Below are 20,775 nucleotides of genomic sequence, written 5' to 3' on the forward strand. Positions count from 1 at the left end.
GGTATAAGCCTGCAACTCTCTTTACCTGATCTCTAGAGAATGCAGAAAATCTATTATTATTAAAATTATTATTAATCACAACAATTCGTTCAATCACAGGTTTATCAATGTTACTGAATTCAAAGTCAGTCGTATACATATTAAGATTACTGCCGTTAACATTTACATATTATTATTATTATTAACTATTATTTAATTTTGTAATTAATTCCTAAAATTTACTATCAAATTACGTAAGATCTTAAAATATTTATAATACTATTATTGAGTGTGTGTATTAAATATATATACGTGATTGCGTGAGTGCATGTGTGTGTATTATCTAGTCGCAAAGTAGGCGACCAAACCAAAGGGTAATCTTATACATATTATAGAAATTTGTTGTTTTAAATTTTAAACTATCTACTAAAATTGTTATTTCATCCTATTGATCAATTTCAACGTATATTTAAACTAGGTGATACCTAACTATAATTTTATTTTAGTATAAATTATTTTTAAGTAGTTTTTATTTTGTACTCAAAAATGTTTTGTGTGTATTTGAAATTTAATTAAGTAATAAATTTAAATTTACCTAATTGTTTTTTTTTCCATGAACTGATAACACGTACATTAAGTCTAAAATTATTTTTACAATTACTTTTAATAATTTTAATTTTTGAAGTTAAGAGCTAGGCTTAGGAGTTTTCTTTAGTTTAATTTTTGTTTGTCCTTTAGTATCCACAGTACATGATCGTTGAACATTCTTTGGATCAATTTTTGACAGAAGTTCTGATTCGAGCTTTGAAAAATAACCACCTGTTTACGAAAAAAATTATTTACAATCCATGTACGTGCAGTTTTTTAAAATAATAATAACCTAACAACAATTTACAATAAAATATATAACCTACCAGATCTTTGACAAAGATCAATAGGGTTGTTTGTGGTTAACATTCGACTACATTCTGCGTTTGAATTATTATTTTGATGTAACAAATGATGAGCAATTTGTCTAAAACACCGTTCTTCATATTCTCTCTGATTATCCTGGTTACAACGCATGGGTGCTGTCAATGACCATTGATAAGTACCAGAATATCTGAAACGAAATCAATTATTTATAATAGTGATACAAAAACAATAAAATACATGAAACGATTCAATATTTTAAGTAAAATGTTCTGGAACTAAAGTCTTACTAAAAAACAAATTTATGCTAAAGAAATCAATTAAATTTTATGCTCATGTAAAATAATATATTACATAAAATACATATTTATTTATATTGTATTGATTTCGGCCGCACCACCGGCTCACAGTGGTCTGAAACCTATTTTTAGGTTGCGAAAAGCTGTATTCCTAATAGTTAAACAAAAATATTAAGCTATTTATGTATGATTAATTAATAATACCTATATCTTTGTTTTAATTTTCTAATAGCTTTTGAAGTCCGTTTAATCTTTTGTTGTTTATTATTATAAGTTGTTTTTTCTGAATGATTTGAATCACTGTCACTGAAACTTGATAATGAATCCTCAACTTCTTCAAACGAAGATCCAAATGATGAATGGGTTTCATTTAGTGGAACCTCAGTCGATTCATAAATATTATTACCTTTTTTTTTTTTAAAAAAAAAAAAAAAATTACTTCTATAATGTAATTATGTTTATACAATATTTGTTTTACTTATACTCGGCGACACAGATACTCTAGCGAAAGGTTTGTCCCACAATTCTGTTAACAATGGTTTTTTATTTGATGATGTACCCATTACTACATTATCCCACCAAAACTGAGATTTTTTGCATGTTCCTTCACTTGAAACTAAAATAACCAATAAAAAGGTTCATATTAAATTACATTTTTATACAAATACTTTGTACTTAATGTACTTTTTAATTACCTATAAAAGGAGTAAAACGATGAGATTCAACAGCCCAAGCCATATTTTGATCACTATTACCCTTTACATCGCCTGTTAAATGTAAAAATTAACCACAATAATACAAAAGGTACTTCAAAATAGTTACCATGGGGATCTATAAGTTTTGAAAAACCATTCGAAAAAAACATCGGTGGATCATTAATGGTTAATGATGGGAACATTTGCATAATTTTATATGTTTCTATTTCTGCTGTATGTTCAAGTATCGGAATATGCTCTCGATAGCGGCAGCCCTGTTTAATTACAATAAATATATGATATTCGGCAATGACAACTGTTATTTATTAAGTACTATTAGTTATAATTCATTAATTATGATTTGTGTATACCGTCAACTCATTATAATGTATGCGTTGGTGAGACTTAAATAACAAAAAAAAAGTAATTGAAAAGAAAACCTATCAAATATTTGTATTAAGATTTATAAATAATAGACTATGATAAAAAATAATACATTTTAATTTTAAGTAAATAAACTATAAATATTCAATATGAATGGTACATACAATTATTTTGGATATAGATTAGCAATGTTAAATATTGAAAAGTTTGGTATTTATTATTTATTGATTAACTGATAACTTTAGAAAATTAGTGGTCGTACTTCTTAAATACTTATTAAGATATAGTTTAAATCAGCGATTCTTAACTTGTGATCCGCAGCCCTCTAAGGGTTTATTCATGTCAGGAGTCCGTGACAGTCTTAATACATAACTTACGCCAATACGTGACATGAGTGCTTTATTACAAAATTTTTGGATTGTTATTATATTTTTTTTATCATATAGATATAAATATATCTTATTATATTAGAGATATACCGATCTTTACCACGATATTCAAAAACTGGTGTCTCAAATACAACATCAACCATCGCATTGAGTAAATAAAAATTAAATTTTAAGAATATTAAAGTAAAATGAAAACTAAAATAATTAAATAAAAAATTAAATATGTATGTTTTGTTATATAAAATAGTTATTATGATTAAATATATTATTATATAACTCGGAAGTTGATGACCTTAAAAACATTAAAAAATGACCTAAAAATGTTTGCAAATATTTGTTTTAAATTAATAAAAACACATTTTTTTTTTAAATATTTTACTCTATTTAATTTTAAAATTCTACATAAATTTATCAAAACTTACAAATTACACAAAATATGACATAAAAATGATAACAAATGTCCTTAAAATATGAAATAAAAAAATTACAAACATTGGTTTTATATATTTATCAAAGCTTACAAATTACTCAAAATTCAAAATCATTAAATTGTACAATTAGAGTATATTTGATGTTATCAAAAGTAAATGAACAACGATTATCTGTTTATAAATATTTAAATTTGAAAAACTTCTCTCCACATCCTCCTTCAAGTGATTGAAAGACGCAGACGAGCACTAACTGACGTTTTAACTTTCACCATTTCGAAAATATTACGAAAAAATAATAAAATTTAAATATAATAGGATATAATACGCGACAAATGTAATCAGTGAGATAAAATCGGACAAGTCTTAAGTTAGCAGCATAATGTTCGATAAGAAACGAAAAGAAGTGAACTAGTGTGAAAGCAGTAAAAATTATTGAAAATATGGAAAAATTACCTAAAAATTTAAAAAAATGACTTGAAAAGTAATAAACACAAAAAATACAAAATAAAAATTAGTTATTTCGATTCACATGCTAATGAAACACATTTGTGGCCAGGGCATCGTCTAAAAAGTTAAAAAAAAATGCAAAATGAATCAACTTTTTTTATTATATTATTACAACATGAGATGTTTTGTAATAAAGAAGTATCAAAAAAAAAAAAAAAAAATTGATAAAGGGATTCGTGATTTCTAAAATCTTTTATCTGTGGCCTATGATCTACAAAAGGTCAAGAACCGCTAATTTAAATGATAAATAACTAACATTTTAATATCGCCTTGGATACCCAGTAATACACGAGTACAGAAATTAACATCAACTAACGTCGATTACTTAAGTTAATCCAAAACGTTGGATAATATTATTATTTTAATAATTTTTTTCAATGATGTTTATTATAAATGGTTTCTATGTACTTATTAATTGTATTTGGAAGTTTAAGTATTCATCGCGATTCATTAATTTTTTTCCAAAATAGAAAATCAACTATACATTAATTCAAATATGAGTTTTTTCATCATAAAAATATTTATTAACTGATCGACGTCGTCGTGTTTTATTTGTAAACATCAAACACATTTAAATTGTACAGTGCAACAATGCAATATGAATATTATTAATGAGAATATTTTAAGTATATTTTTTTTTATTTATACTTCTCTTTTTAATTTATTTTTAATAATTTTATATAATACTTAAAATATAAATGTATACTATTGTTTATTAATATTATAATTTAAAATTTATATTTTAAATTACTATTACACCCATATCTCTAATAAAAATTATAATTTATAAATACATTTTTCTGACTTAATTAGTTCTTTAGATCATTTTTAAGGTAATTTTTTGAAGTTTTTAGGGCATTTTTGCATTTTTTAGAGAATTTTTGGGTGTTTTTTTAGGTCATCAACATCCTAACTCTAGTTATTATTGTTGTATTAAATACAGCCTTATCATTATACTAAATACAAAAGAATATATTTAATTTGAATATAAATACCTATAATAAATTATTATTAACTTACAAATGGATTTTTGATTGGCTCATATTTAAAAGTCCTCTCGTTGCAACACGGATACCGCCCTAAAAATATATAAACATAAATAAGCATAACTGATTAACAATATTCACATTAATTTAATGGTACTAGATACAAACGTATTGTTATAAATAAAAAGACAATTTTAAATTTTTTACGACTTAAGACAAATTTAAAATTATAGCAATATATGTATATATATTTACAAATATAATAATAAATAATAATATAATTAAAATTAAAAATAATAAATAGTTAACACTCATAAATTAATATATATAAATAAATAAATAAATAAATAAATATATATATATATATATATATATAAATGTAATAATACTCCAGGCTAAGCATGTATTTATTTATTTATATACTAGTTTATGACTATTAACCATTAACAAATTTTTATTTTATATTTTATTATTGTATTATTTAATAATGTATACTTTGTAAATTATGAAAATTAAGTTTTTTTTAACTCAAATTTAAACTATAGCTTAAAATTAATACTTACATAATATGAAACACATAGTCATACCTATTGGATAAAAAAGATATCGATTGTTTTCAACTGGATAATACTGTGGCAACTGTGTGTGAAATTGACACCACCTTTGATTTTTAACCGGATACATTTGTTGACAACGTGAACAACGCATAAAATGACATTCTGACCACAAAGACCAATATACTATTCGCCAACACTTATATTTTGAAAACATTGATTTCACATGATCATTTAATGTCCACTTTGGATCTCTGTAAATTATTAAAATCTTATATATACATTAAACTATAAATGTATGTTATAAAATTGATTATACATATTACATGTACATAGATACATGTAAATAATCAATTTTATACCTTATTTGTAGTTCATTTGAGATACAACTTGCTAACCAAATGTTCACGATTGCTAGTGATAAATGATTACCCAAATTCAATATACATTATTACGTACTTCCATTGCTCATAGTATTATTTCGAAATTTATTAATTATTTCATTCCCATTTAAGTATTTTCAAAAATATATTTCTATTCAGTAATTTAAATTTTTTAAATCTTATACTTAAATTACAGCATTAATTATATATATTTATAATATAGTTTATCTAAATATAATATAACTATCTGCTTTTGGGTACATGGTTTTTAATTGTATTATTATAAAATATTTTAAGCAAAACTTAATATTATAGGTACTTAAACATTTGACTTATGTAATTTAGTTGTACATAATATACATTATGTACATATTTAAAGTTTTAATAATAAATACAATGACAAAAAAAAAAAATTACCTAAAATGACAAGCAATCACATTTCCATTATGAGCGACTTTAAAAGTTGGTGGCTTGCACGGTATTCTACCCGCCACACTTGGAACCAAAATTGTATTACAACGACAGCAACTATAAATAAACCAATAAAATTACTGTTATGTTTTGCTACAAAAATATCTTGTTATTTAAAAATAAATTTGAAAGTTTATAGAAATTTCGGTGATTGTTATTTAAAAAATATATTTTTTGCAAAATATTTTCATAAGCTTATAAAAATATAAATAATTGAGTGGACAGAAAAAACAATTTTTATAATTTTTGTATATAAATCATTTTGAAAAACTATGAATTTTTTATAATATTACATAACTTTTAATTAAATATGAAATATTTAAATAACATAAATTAATCTGAATATTATACCTATTATATATTATTACCTTATCTATACTAGTTCTAAACTAATGAACACATTTTAATTTAACTTCCCTGTATTGGATTTATAATTAATGGATATATAATTAATATTCTTTTGTATTATTTATAGACATTTTAAATTATAATATATAATTTAATTTACTAACCGAAAAATTATCTAATTAATTATTTTGATAAGATATATCCTAATTTTTGTAGAATATATTGTAATTTAATATGATAAATTATAAGGTATATGAATATATGATTTCAAAGAATTTATTGTTTTCGTAAATAAATACAAGTATTTATAATAATGTATTTATAGTACAGCATTATAATGCCTTGCATATTTTCCTTGTGCATAGATAATTTTTTCTAACACAAATGTAAGCATGAAAACATTTATAATAATACATTTAATATCAAATATATTGTTGTATCTATATTTCGTAATTAAAAATAAATTATTATTTTTTAGCACTTTTACCAATAATCATTTAAATTAATTAAACATACTTATCATTAATAATATTTAATGCTAATACATATAGATTAATTTTGATGAATTAATAAAATTTCCCAAATTCTGATAGTTCTATAGATATAGATTTAAAAATTTGATTATTGATAATAAATATAAAAACAGATTTAGGTAAATGCATCAAAAAATAAACAAAACCGAATTTTTTGCAATTAAATTTATAAGTTACCGAAAATTAATATAAGCATTTATTTATTTAATTTGTTATGGAACTTGAGAAAAAATTTTAAAGATTTTTATCCCCAAAAGAAATGTTACAATTACCTAAAATATTTTTAAAATCCATATTACAGTAATGGTTATGTAGTCACAGTGTACTGAAAAAAATGTTGACACTTGTTAATTTATTCAAATAAAGGTACTTTGTGTATACTTATATTATTTCTACCCCTTTTAATACTTACACGAGTATCAAAATTTGTTACATAAACTATTAATTTTTATTTTTTAACTTTTAAAATACAAAATATTACATTTTCGGTCAATCATTTTAAATTTATAATAATTTTAAAATATACATTTATTTATTTTTTACAAATGATTTTATAATTAAAAATTAGTAATATATCAATTTTTAGACATAAATCTAAGACTTTCAAACTTCCAATTTACCTAGTTTATTCAAAGACCATAATTTTTATTTAACTTACTAGTATGCATAAGCTAATGTACTGTAGTGTCCTGATTCTTGTTTTGGATTTCGTTTGCACAAATCCCAAATTAATTTCGTGAACAAACGTGATTTTAATTTATCCTTAACATCTACCATATTTTCCACATCACAGTTATTGAACTGATTTGATAATCTAAATAAATAAATATCCACGATCACCAATTTCAAAATTAAATTTGATTGAAATAATGATATAAATTTACTTAAAAACCTTGTTATAACTCCATCATTGACACATCCAAAACTTGCTGAAGAAGATAACACATCATTTATATTATTTTTACAAAATAGTAAACATTCTAGAAATAAAGGTTCCATTTGAAGAAATGACGCAGATACTAAAATTGGTACTACATTTCCATTATCTGGAATACATATTAAATAATATTAAAAGTTTCATTTTTGATTAAATACTCTGATTTCTCATAATCAAGCAAAAAATTTTTTATATTTTTTTTTTGATTATAACGATTAATACCATTCAATTGTAGTCTATGTTGTCCCAATATAACTAAAAATGTATCTAGATAAAGATAAAAGATAATTGAATATAAAATATCTAGATAAAAGATAAAACACTCTTTATCTGGATGTAAAAGGTAACATTTTTTTTAATTTTATTAATTCATTTACACTTTGTAGGCATTTATAATTTTATAAAACAATTCATTACAATTTATATTATACTTATTATGGAGTAATATTTATGATTTAAATATTAAAAATTTAATTCAACCATTAACTGTATTATTTAATTATCTTTTTTAGGAATCAAATATTGTAAGAGTCATTAGAAAATATAAATTGAAAACTCTTTATTAAATATGTGAAAAATTCTTAAAAATAATACTTATAGGCACAATTTAAGTATAACTAAACATATATTGCAGTAACACAACTTTTAAAATAATAGTAATTAGTAGAGCATAGGACTTGTAGCATTTGCATATTATTTTTGCACAGTCACAAAAATAGCAGAGTGCGAAACAAATACGTTTCATGCTTCCACAAAACTAGTTTTGAAATTTTATTGTGCATATAAATGCATATTTTGTGTTTTTTTGGTTTTTAGGGCATATTTTTTCTATTTTATACTTTTAGATGCATATTTTAAATAATTTATCATTTTATCAATATTTTTTCGTCGACATTTTTATTTATAATATTTATACAAACAAAATAACGTTGAACTTAAAATTATTTTAAATTTTGATTATAATATTAATATGGTTTTTGACTATTCCCAGGCCCATCATGGTTTTATTAAAAACACGTCTCGAGAGTTGTTGATTAGATTGATTGTCGGGTTATTTATTTTATTTATATAAAAAAAATAAACAGATGAAATAATATTGTTCAACGCACAAAATGATACGGGCCACGGGGACGCCGGTCGCCGACATCGGACATATTCATATTTCAGTAATCGCTGCGTTTCTCAATAGTTGACAGTCCAAACACGTTCTATTTACTATTTATTATAAAAAATGCCTAAAGTAAGTATCCAGATAATAAAACTCATAAAATAAACCCAATTAATTAATTGTAACTTGTAACTTGTTAAATAAAGTTGTAAATAAAATGTATTCATTATAATAAGTATATACAGAAAAATTCTTATTTTTTGTTCAAAAAAATTCATTTTAAAAAGCATATTTTGTATATTTAAGCGCATATTTTTAATGCATATTTTTTATATTTAAGTGAATATTTGATGAATTTTTAGAGCTACAAGTCCTCTGCTCTAGAAATTAGTTATAAAGTTAATAAATTAATAATATTAACAAATTTTTTGAATAAATAGATGAATAATGTTAGATTCTTATTTTATTGAAAACTAATTTTATTTAGATTTAATAATTAATTAATAATAATTTAATAAATAATTTATTTAGATAATTTTTCTAGATAATACTAAACACTGATTGTAGTCCTTATACCATGCATTGATAAATATAATCACCATATTACGCGGCTAATTTTTTGAAGAACATAGGTAATTGCAAATTATTATTACCATATATTAATTATTATTAATAATTTATGCAACTATTGTACACATTTATTATACTACTTTTATATTAAATAAATGAATTTTATACATATCAGATTTTGGTTTTAATCACCTGATGTGATAATACTTTCATATTTTAATTTAAAAATAAAATCTGTATATAGCTATATAAGTTGTATATATAATAGTTAATACACTATCCATATGGATATATGTGCATATACAATATCCTCGTATAATTACTAATAGTTTTAAATAAACTTAATTGTCATTAAATATGTTATCATTTAATCAAACGATAAAATTTATATTTTTCCAGGTACTTATATTATATTCAATTATGTAAACACTAGTTGATGTTCTATTTCTATGTAAAGTGTAGGTTATTGACAGGACCGTCGTTACGATTTGCGAGGTCTTAGGCAATATCTAAATTGCAAAATGAGAGGCCCCATAATTTGTTGTTGAATAAAACTAATAAGATTTCCTATCACTAATAGTAATAAGACTATGAAAATCAAAAGCGTGGATAGCGTTTAAGATTTAGGGAGCATAGCCCTCTGACTATAAACCTGCATCTATATGTCCAAAAATGTGTAATTATACCTAATATATCAATAGAATTAAGTCCAAAAGGTAGTTACGTAAAGTTGATTATGTTAAGTCAATCAATCAGGATATCTTCTTTTATGTATACTATATATAAATTTAAAAGAAAAAATAAATTTTTTTAACAAAAAATGTAATTAAAGTGTTAAATTTACAAGTGATTAACTATACATTAATAACAAAATATGATTGATCATGAAAACATTTTTTTCCTAGATTTTTTAGCTGCAAAATCATCAATTATTAAGACGAAGTTGAATTTTGAAGCCATTTCATTTTCTATGGATAACATTGCTAATTCAGATAATCTGTTTTGCGTCATTATATTCTTCAAGTATGTTTTTATAAGCTTTGGTTTTGAGAATGATCTCTTAGCACTTGCAGAAGTAACTGAAATCGTCAAAATGATTCGGAGAACAATTGAAATATTAGGAAAACAACTACGAGCTTTTTTTATCACTTCCAATTCATGCTTGCAAATTAAATCGTAATGATTCCCTTTTAGTATGGCAATTATCGGGAGTATTGGGTGTACAATTCACAGAGACCCCCGGTTTTGTGGGGCCTCGAGATATCTTCTGATATCACCTTTGCCTCTTACAATATTCTTATATTATCTGTAATACACACATATTATATTATTTGTTTTAATAACATAATTTAACAATAAATAATAACATAAGTCTGGAAATGTTCACATGGGCCCCTTATCATCAAGTTGCACCACTGTTCCCTTCTCTGCACACTCCATTTAGAAGAAAAAAATCTATATTCTATGTTTTATTCTCTTTGATTGTCTTTCCCTACCTATCAAACGCAATATCCTTATTAGTCTCTCAATAACCCATTTAATACTTTCAGAGTTCTAAATTTCAAAATCTGTTCTCATTCTAATTATTTCCTTCATTCACGAGGCTGGTTTCTGTATATAATCTTTTATTATTTTAATATTTTTATGTCATATGTTTTATTTATTGCTAAAAGCTTTGTAAATAAAAAAAAAATAACTTTATAGGTAGAACAAAACATGTAGATAACAACTTATCATTCTAAACCGGTATAATTTATTTACGAATTACATTTTTTCGATTGCGCAAAAAATTACTTACGTTTTTTAAATAATTGCTGATGAAAAATAATTAGGTACCTTTGCAATTTCTTTGTTCATGAACTATGATGTGAATATTATCATAGACGGGTTCAAAATAAAATCGTGCAACTCGAACGTACAAACCGATGTTCGTTTATGTTATTAACAGTGCATTTTTTAACTAGTTAACTAGGCGACACAAATGTCATCCAGTGATAACACTCTGTTGACAGTATTTTAAAAGATTGAGCAAAATAATGCGAAACAAACGTGTAATACTATAATTGTAGTATGGTATTATACATTGACTTTTTGAGAAAAACATTTTTTGTTGCCCAGTGAAAATTCCTTATAAAATGCACTGGTTATTAATGTTATTAAATTAATTATATCAAGTAACAATAATAATAGAATATAAATGATACATTATTGGTAATTTATCATCTCTCCGATTTCGGGGCAAAAATAAATACCAATACTAAAAATGAACTATCAACACCGTCAATCAAGACAATGTTAATAATGTCGACTACGATACCATGGCGTTAAACGTATTAAATATTTCGAGTTAAATAACATAGTTAACTTTCAGTAATATTACTTAGATTATGAAAAAGCTTTTGGCGCCCCAGTGTTCATAGCACCTGGTACATATGCACCTCTTGCACCCTCCTAGGCACGGCCCTGCTTACATAATGAGTCCGGATCCATTTGTAGAGACTGACGAAATAGAAATATGAAACAACTCGTCGAATTCTATTGACTTATATAATATTAATATAATATTATTATACTTATAATATTATATTATAGTAATATACTATAATAAACAAATATAGATAAATATATAAAACTAACAGCTATTAATATCCACGTGCGTAAAACGCGGCATATTGTCGTACTGCCGTACTGATTAGTCATTAACAGCAATAATATTATTATGTTATCTTGAACTGGCACCGGTGGAGTGTAGGCTACAAGACGTTTACAACGATAATAATGTATTAAAAATAATGTTTTAGGTAGGTACTGCATTAAATTTAAATTATACTACAATAATCAATATATAAATTAAAACTCAACTGCATAATATTTTTCATCATACAAAATACAAATGTTGAAACGTACATTGTATCATTTGATTAAAAAATAATATCAGTACAAAACTAAAAATATGTAATAATTTTGAATAATATTTTGCTATCAAATATAAATGGAAATTGCAAGGCCCCTACAAGCGCGAGGCCCTAGGCAAATGCCAGCACTGCCTACCCTTAACGACGGCCCTGGTTATTGATTGCTATTCAACAAACTTATCAGACTTTCAGGAAATACAAATTCTAATAGTATATTATTTTTTCTTATCCAGCTAATAATATTATTCGTTACAAACGTATATGAGTAATTTATCAAATGATTTTATTTTCAAATTGACCAAATCATATTGGATTACATACAGTGGCGTAGGTAAGTGGAGAGTCAATCCTCCCCACCATTATCAAAATTGCAGCTGTAAATAAATAGGTAATAACAAAAATAACTATTACTTAAATATATCACCCCGCCCCATAAATAATCTTAACCTACACCCTCGATTACAAAAATATTAATAATTCCATCCAATCCAATCCAATCTGTACATAAACGTATTTAAACATTAAACATATTGGTTTTGACATTTTGACTTTTTAGCAGATATTAAGTGCTTAGATCAAGAATTATAATTAATATTATGTAGATCTAGAGTAGTGGCATGATTTTGAAACTTTAAGGGCTATTGATAATTTCTGAACCAAAAATCAACACTTCTTGTTTTAATAATTTACTTACTTCTAAGCTATGTTTAACAATATGAATGGGTAATTTAATTAAAAATATTGTTAGATCAACTAAATTATATTACACGCATTAATTACATTTTAAGATACTAAATTTTAATTCTGTGTCATCCACCGTTGAGCTCGCACATTCGTCACATCGCGCATGTAATTACTATCAGTATTATTATTATTTAATTATGTTATGTGTGTTAGCACGATATATGGAATAATCCGTCATATCTTGTCTATTCACATGATTCATTTAATTCGAGGAATTTGTCATTTTCCTCTTCGATCAAACTAGATGTAAATTGAATAAAAAGCAAGACTTTTATGTTGTCAAATCGTTTTTCTTTCCTCTCCGACGACAATCTCCTCAGGTGCGTGAAGTTAGCGGTAAAATTCGAGCTCTAATTTTCGCTATAACACTGGTATTTAGTGCTCAATTAATGTTATTTAATCATACTATTTTCATAATTAGTGCTATGACCAGTAAAAAGTTACGGGTGGGCTATAAAATCCGCTATAGTCCTAGGGAAAATTAGCACTATGCAATTTTGAAAATGGCGCCTTTTAAATAGCACAAATTGAGCACTAAATAGTTGTGTAATAGCGAAAATTAGTGCTTGAATTTTTCCGCTAACTACACGTACCTAATCTCCCTGTCGTTTTTAGTCCTCCTCCTGTTACTAACCTAACCTAACCTGAAGCACAACTTGAATCTACGACCCCATCACCAAAACACTTTGGTGATGAAAAGAATGAGCTTGCGAACTAAATATCACCTCTAATATTTATAAGTAATCTTACTAACTACTCCGCGCTGAAAACTGGTTTATTTCTCTAGTGGGTACAAACGATTTGGGAACTCTTTAGTTGGGTCCCGAGATATTTGATTGCTTAAAAAAATACGAGTTGGGTCCGTGGTGTTATTTGATAATACGCGAATTGGGTTCACGGTTGATTTTATCTTGTTGTTATCTTAATTACTCAACTTAAGTTTTTCCAGTGAAAGATAAGTGTTTTAAATTTCTTCCATAATTTTAACTATATAATTATAAATAAACTATTAATAATAACATTAAAAATAAATACATTTTTTTTCTAAAATCAAGCCAATTCAATAATAATTTTTTCACACAAAAAAAAATTCTAATTGAATAATAATTTTTATATTTTAATAATGTTTACATCAGATCGTTACCTTTGTTTAACAAAAAAACCAAATTTTTTGGAAGACTTTTTAGCCAACCTCCACATGGTATCTTCTGGGTAACGATAATAGGCTGGACCCAACTCATGTAGTCGATAAAATTTATGGGGACCCGACTCATGTACTCAATAAAATATGTCCGGACCCAATTCATACTATTTTTGAAATTTAGGACCCAATTCGAGGTTATCCAACGATTTTATGGCTACCACCCAGGGTACCTTCCTAAATATTAAATCTCGTAGTCGTGTTGAGTACTTCAAAATTGATGATTATTACAATGATTCAGATTTAATGTCCAATACGTGGGTACTCCGTCATACCTGTTCAATCAGAGTATTTATCCGCCATCTGCATCATACATCTACCTACTATTCCCGAAGAGAATATCGTTACGGCCCTCGGGGATTTAGGTTTCTCCGTCATAAGTGTGGTAAACGTTCGCCATAAAATAAGCAAAAAAGCTCTACCACTTTTTACAATTGTTCTTGATCCAAATGAATTCAGAGAATTTATTTACTATCCTCCCTCCTAAACTTTAAAATAGTGGTCGAACAACCACATCATTCTCATTTCCCACCACAATAAAAACGGTGTCAGCGATAATGTCACACACATATCTATTGTAATCAACCGCTAAGATGAGTTAAATGCAGTAACGAACATCTCGCCGAGGACTGCGTCAAATCATAGGAACTATCTGCGAAGTGAACATTATGTTCTAATGCATATACTGCAAATTTTAAAGGCTGTCCATCTTTCAAAAAAAATTTCGAAGACTTTTCACAAAAAAGATTGCGCTATTTTCATCAATAGTGGTAACAAATTACTTGCCAGCTATAACTGAGTCTCCGCAAACACCCGATGCGAAGAAAAATTTAGATCGAAGATGGTATACAAAAGAAACTTGAAAAAATTTGAAAACTGAACTTATTTCAAATATTTTATCTCAATTTGTTACGCAATTAAACTCTTTCATTACCACATTAATTTCCCATTCGTCAACACTCTTGAACACATTACCTTCTAAGAATACCTCTTTAATAACCCATGTCCATACTTCATTAAATCCAAAATCACAAACATAAATTCTTGTCATATGGTTGTTACATTTATTATGATGCCTTTATCTTCCTTGAATAATATTCTAGTTTCCTATATTACTATTATCATTATATATATTTAATCTGTCAATATTAACCATTTAACATATGTTATTTTAATTTTAATTGGACTGACTAAAACATTGAATATATTGTAATTTTTTAACTAAATAGTTATACTGATAGCTAAATAAAAAAATAAAAAGTTACTTGATTTAATTTTTAATATAAACTGTAAGCGGTACCTAAAGACGGCCACTCATTTTTTGGTTTCAAATCCTTCTTAACCCATTTTATTAACCAATCAAATATTGGTATTTCACAATGTACTGATATATCGATATCTTCTAGTCGTTGTCCTAAAACATAATTTCAAACTAATACGATAACAGTATACAACATTCTATAAATTAGACCTACCTTTGGTAACTTCAGAAAAATATCCCATTTTAGAAATAAGTAGGCGTTTAGGACATCGAAAAACTTTTTTTTAATTTTTGAACTGCATCACATACGTTAATTTCAATCTCAGTACTTGAATTTTTTAATATAAGTAATTAATTTATGATTGTAAAAAATGAAAATAAACTGTAATAAAATGTAATAAACTGTACTAAAATAGTCAATATAGGTACTTACTCTCCTTTTGATCTTGATAAGTTTTCCGTCGCATTACATTTTTGTTTTAAACACAATTTGTCTTTACTTAAAGAATTACTTGTTTTGGATCCAAAGGATTCAAACGTCTTTAAAGCATTTGTGGTTAATGTTTTTTTTTACTATAAATGGAAGTACCGAATCTAGTATACCCTCATTCATAATTTCTTTTAATTTGTGTTTGAGAATATATTGTATTCGTTCAATACTTGTACTCTGCATTATTATTTTTCCTTCTTCCTCTACTGTGTCGTATTTTTTTACTTAATAGTCGTGAGAATAAATTATTACGAGATATTTCAGTCCAATTTATATGGGTGTCATGTTTTATGTTATCTTTATCTGTAGTTAGAACGTCATTTATTCGATAAGCTAATATTAAAAAATCTAAAAATTCTTGTAAATCAATTTGGTCGTCTTCAGAAGTTATGCACAAGGCAGAATCCAATTTATTTAATTCATCAGTTGATGAAGTCATAACTTATGAAATATCAATTTGCATTTTAGTTGATTGTTTTATGAAACTGCACATAAATTACAATAGACACTCACAAAATCTTGTTATTTAAACTAATTTGAGCAAATAGTGACTAATACTTAAAGCTACAATTGTATATTAATATAATGAATGTACTGTATATTTATAACGTTTATATTGAACTATTGAACTTGATTAGAAAAGAATAAAAAAAAAAAATTATTTTCGTGAAAAAAAAATAATGATTATAACCATGTTTGTTTGTTTCTATGGAAACAAAACTACAAAAAGGTTTTGTAAACTAAAACATGATACTTATTTGGTTACCAATAGATACAGAAAATATAAGATTCAGTAAAATGTAATTTTTTTATTGGTGTCCAACATATCCTATTTTAGTATATTTAATTGCTTTCTTTTTGCCCTTCTCTCAAAAATTGTTATTTTCAAAAAGTTTATACTTCCAAATACAATTGATTTTTAATTGGTTGCTTTTTTATTATTAATATCGGTTATTACTTCAAAACATTTTAAACATTTTTTAAAATTTTTAAACATTATTAAACATTTTTAAACTTCTTTACTGATTTCAAATCTAAGTCAAAATAGACTATCATGTTACCATGTTACCATTTAATTCCACACTTTAACTAATAATAAGTACTTATAGAAAAACCGAGAAACCCTTGAGTATTAAATTATATTTATACGTATATATTATAATCACATAACTTTATCAGAACTTTATCACATAACACATCTTACATCTTGCACAATAATACGAAAGGGTATAACACGATTGCGTACGTTTATCCTTTTTGGCAATACGATTGGGTACGTTTATAGATAGGTAACAAAAAGGTGGGTAAGAAGAATAAATAAACACGATTGCCTATGAAATTTTATGCAACGTTGTCAAATTCACTAATCTCATCGTATTATATCTAAATATAGAATACATGTACAGTTCTATAAAAGTTAATAAAAAAAAAAATAATAAATAAAACAAAGATAACTAAATAAGTCGCCCATATTTTTTACTTATTTTAAACATGTGAGGGCTGAAGAAATTTTAGGATCTAGTTACGCCTATGGGTATACCAATACTGATATGAAAATTGGCATCAATGCTTAAAACTTAAAACTTAAAACCTAACCAATCGTGTAGCTTAAAAATGTATTATTGATAACGAATGTACGCAATCGTATCTTACCCATTAATATATTCCATTAATTCCAATAGATCCATTGAATGTAGTGAAATAAAAAATTAATAATTTGTTTGCGATTCAATTTCATACGAACGTATTCATAGACGTATTGTTGTATACAATGGCTAGTAGGGTAATAAACGTTATATAAATTTTTTATTAAAAAACGAAATTACATATTTAATTTAGAGATTATCCATGAACACAAAGGCGTAGATACAAAGGGAGCTATGAGGGCTAAAGCCCCGTTTACACATTAGATAGATCCATATCGTATCGCTGGTAACGAACGTACGCAATCGTATTGGGTATGGTCGAATTGCACTTATATTAGTCGAATTGCACTTGGGTTTAAAAAAAGGTAAAGGTCGAATTGCACTAGGCTGAAAATTAGGTAATGGTCGAACTGCGCTTGGGCTCAAAAAAGTATTTCAATAAAATTATCATGCATTTGAAGGAGTTAGATTTACTTTATTAAGTTACATTTATTACCATTTAGTAATCATTAACGTGGTTAAAAATTATTGTTTTATATATCACATTAATAATGTTAATTATATATATTTCTTCTTCTTCTTCTTAGGCTTAAAACAGACCATTTAGGTCTAATGCCGCTTCTACAATACCTCTCCAATGCATTCTATCAATTGCCAAATTGATGTTATAAGTAGGGTCCACTCGTGTCAAGTCTTTCTTCACTGTGTCGAACCATCTTTGCCGTGGTCTCCCTATGGTTAGGTTAGGTTAATATTTTACATTATATTATATTATATTATATTATACAATTTTTTTTTTTTGTCATTTCGATCATTTTTTTGTAGTAATGACTAACTGTACTTAAAAATTCTACCCTATTAATACGTTTCTGAGTATATATGTTATTATTATATAATATTATCTGCGTTATCTAAATGACACGAACTAATATATAATGCTAAGTACGCCGTAATATTCTTCAACAGAAAGATTTCTAATATTTTTAAAGAGTTTTCCATTTTAACTCTTTTTTTTGAACGAGTGCAATTCGACCACTACCTGATTTTTACTCGATTGCAATTCGACTATTACCTTTTTTCAATCCAAGAACAATTCGACCATTTATTTGTAGGTAATAAGTGCAATTCGACTATCCCGATCGTGTTTTACCCATACGATATTTCACCAATATCTATACGAGAACTGTCTTGTGTTTCGGCTGATACCGAATTCCGTCCGGGAACCCTGCAGGGTGAAAACCGGAGTCTAAATTCCGTCCTGCAGGTGGAACAACTATATTCGAATTTCGTCCTGTGTCCCCTACTACTTAACAATGCTAGTAACTATTATAACTAAGGTAACTCGATAAATGTAGCTCATCGGTAAAATTTCCCTTCACATTTTTTTTCAGACTTAGAACTGACAACTTTGCTGGCATGTATAAAAATATATCTTAGTTTCTGAATGAAACGAGGAATATATTAATTTTAGTTTTTTATTTTTTTTTATATAATTTTTTAATATAAACATTTAATAAAGTTATAATCAAGACTCCGAATTACCGATTTTATATCATATACTTTTAATAATTATGCTATCGGTCTTTATTGGATATTTTAAAATATCTAACGTTTTTCGTTAAATCGCTGTAATTAAATCAATTTAGAACATATAAAGTTGGTTGAACCACTAAAATTCGTAAAAAAAAACGAAAAAAAAATGTTTACTCAAAAGTAGGGGTTGCAATTTAAGAAAAAATAATTGTATAGTGCACTAATGTAATGTACAAATTTAAGTTTAGAGACCATGAAAATATGTATTAATATCCATCTTATAAACCAGAATTTGAATTGTCTTGTTCTATGCAAAAATATCGAATGTATTCAATTAGTGTTTACACACATTTTTTTTTTCCTGTTTGAACCGGAGGCGACTCGGGAACTACTTTCGTATTGCTACCGAGCCACCACAATCATTTATTGTTTATTGAACAAAAAAAAACAATACATTACGGTCTTAGATTGTGTAGTACAATACAAATTTTGGGGGCCTCTAACCACCCTATCTTGGCTATTCAGCCCATATTAGTATTCTTAATTAAGTTTTTTTTTTTTTTTGGAAGGCGTCTCTCATCGGTTGTTTGCCTGAGTTTCCGTGCAATTGCTATCGCAACTTCTAGTTTCACCTCGCAGTTGGCGGCATAATAACATATATATATATATATATAACATAATAACAGATCCCTCATTCTATTGCTTTCTTTCTCTGCAAGTATTTGACATATTTCACTATATTTGTTGGCTCTTTCAATCAATTGTTTCAGGTGTTTACTCCAATTCTTAATTTGCTTGTGCACGTTCTTCGTCATGGACGCGAAGCTGTGCATATCTGTCACTACGCGTATTATTTCTCCTACCTTTTCTTGTAGTTCACTCTGTATTTCAAACCTCAACACAACCAGGTCGTCATCATCGATGTTTTCCAAGATGTTGTGTTTCTTCATCTTTGTGTCCATCTCTTCCCTGTTGGGCGCGCTAAACCTGATTCTTTTCATCTTACGTGGGGCCACCACATCACATCGCCCTTGTTCGGCACCAAAGGGGACCGTGATACTCGACCCCCCCCCTGGCGTTCCCTGTGCCATCCCACGGCACTGGGACTGTAACAATAATTCTGTTCTGAGACTTCATATTGGGTTTAAGGTTTTCCGTTCTCAATTTTTAACCTACTCGCAGGGGGTTTACAGTTTTCCTTCAGTGCCTTTTTGCTGGTGTTAGCAGGTGATTATAATATCTGCAGTCCCCAACCAGTTAAGGTCAGGGACGGTTATAGGAAAAGACCCCAGCCACAACTATTTAAAGTCAAAGCGAAGGGTGGAGTGGAATCTCTTGGCACCGACAAGTTGGTGAGCCCTCCCCCACCACAACAAGGTGGGTTCCATCAAGAGGGAGCGTTTACACACTGTATATACCTAACCTTACCTAACTTAACTTAACCTACGGAATTCGACTACTGCCCTATATTCTTGATATGTAACAGCAATCGACTAACA

At 26.6% G+C, this 20,775-nt stretch overlaps 1 protein-coding gene across 1 annotated transcript; it reads right to left on the bottom strand.

The window, feature by feature from the left end:
• Nucleotides 1-569: 569 nt before the first annotated feature.
• Nucleotides 570-16,674, bottom strand: LOC112685817 (uncharacterized protein KIAA1841 homolog). Its single transcript, XM_025557834.1, is given in 17 exon segments — nucleotides 570-798; nucleotides 894-1,081; nucleotides 1,395-1,596; nucleotides 1,669-1,806; nucleotides 1,886-1,957; nucleotides 2,013-2,160; nucleotides 4,617-4,675; nucleotides 5,170-5,390; nucleotides 5,937-6,047; nucleotides 7,530-7,685; nucleotides 7,764-7,917; nucleotides 15,647-15,760; nucleotides 15,822-15,891; nucleotides 15,893-15,935; nucleotides 16,041-16,177; nucleotides 16,179-16,319; nucleotides 16,321-16,674. Coding segments are annotated over 17 exon segments (2,304 nt in total). The 5' UTR covers nucleotides 16,537-16,674; the 3' UTR covers nucleotides 570-664.
• Nucleotides 16,675-20,775: the final 4,101 nt, after the last annotated feature.

Source organism: Sipha flava, unplaced genomic scaffold, assembly GCF_003268045.1.
Source record: "Sipha flava isolate LNK unplaced genomic scaffold, YSA_version1 293_pilon_pilon, whole genome shotgun sequence".
In the NCBI taxonomy this organism is placed as follows: domain Eukaryota; kingdom Metazoa; phylum Arthropoda; class Insecta; order Hemiptera; family Aphididae; genus Sipha; species Sipha flava.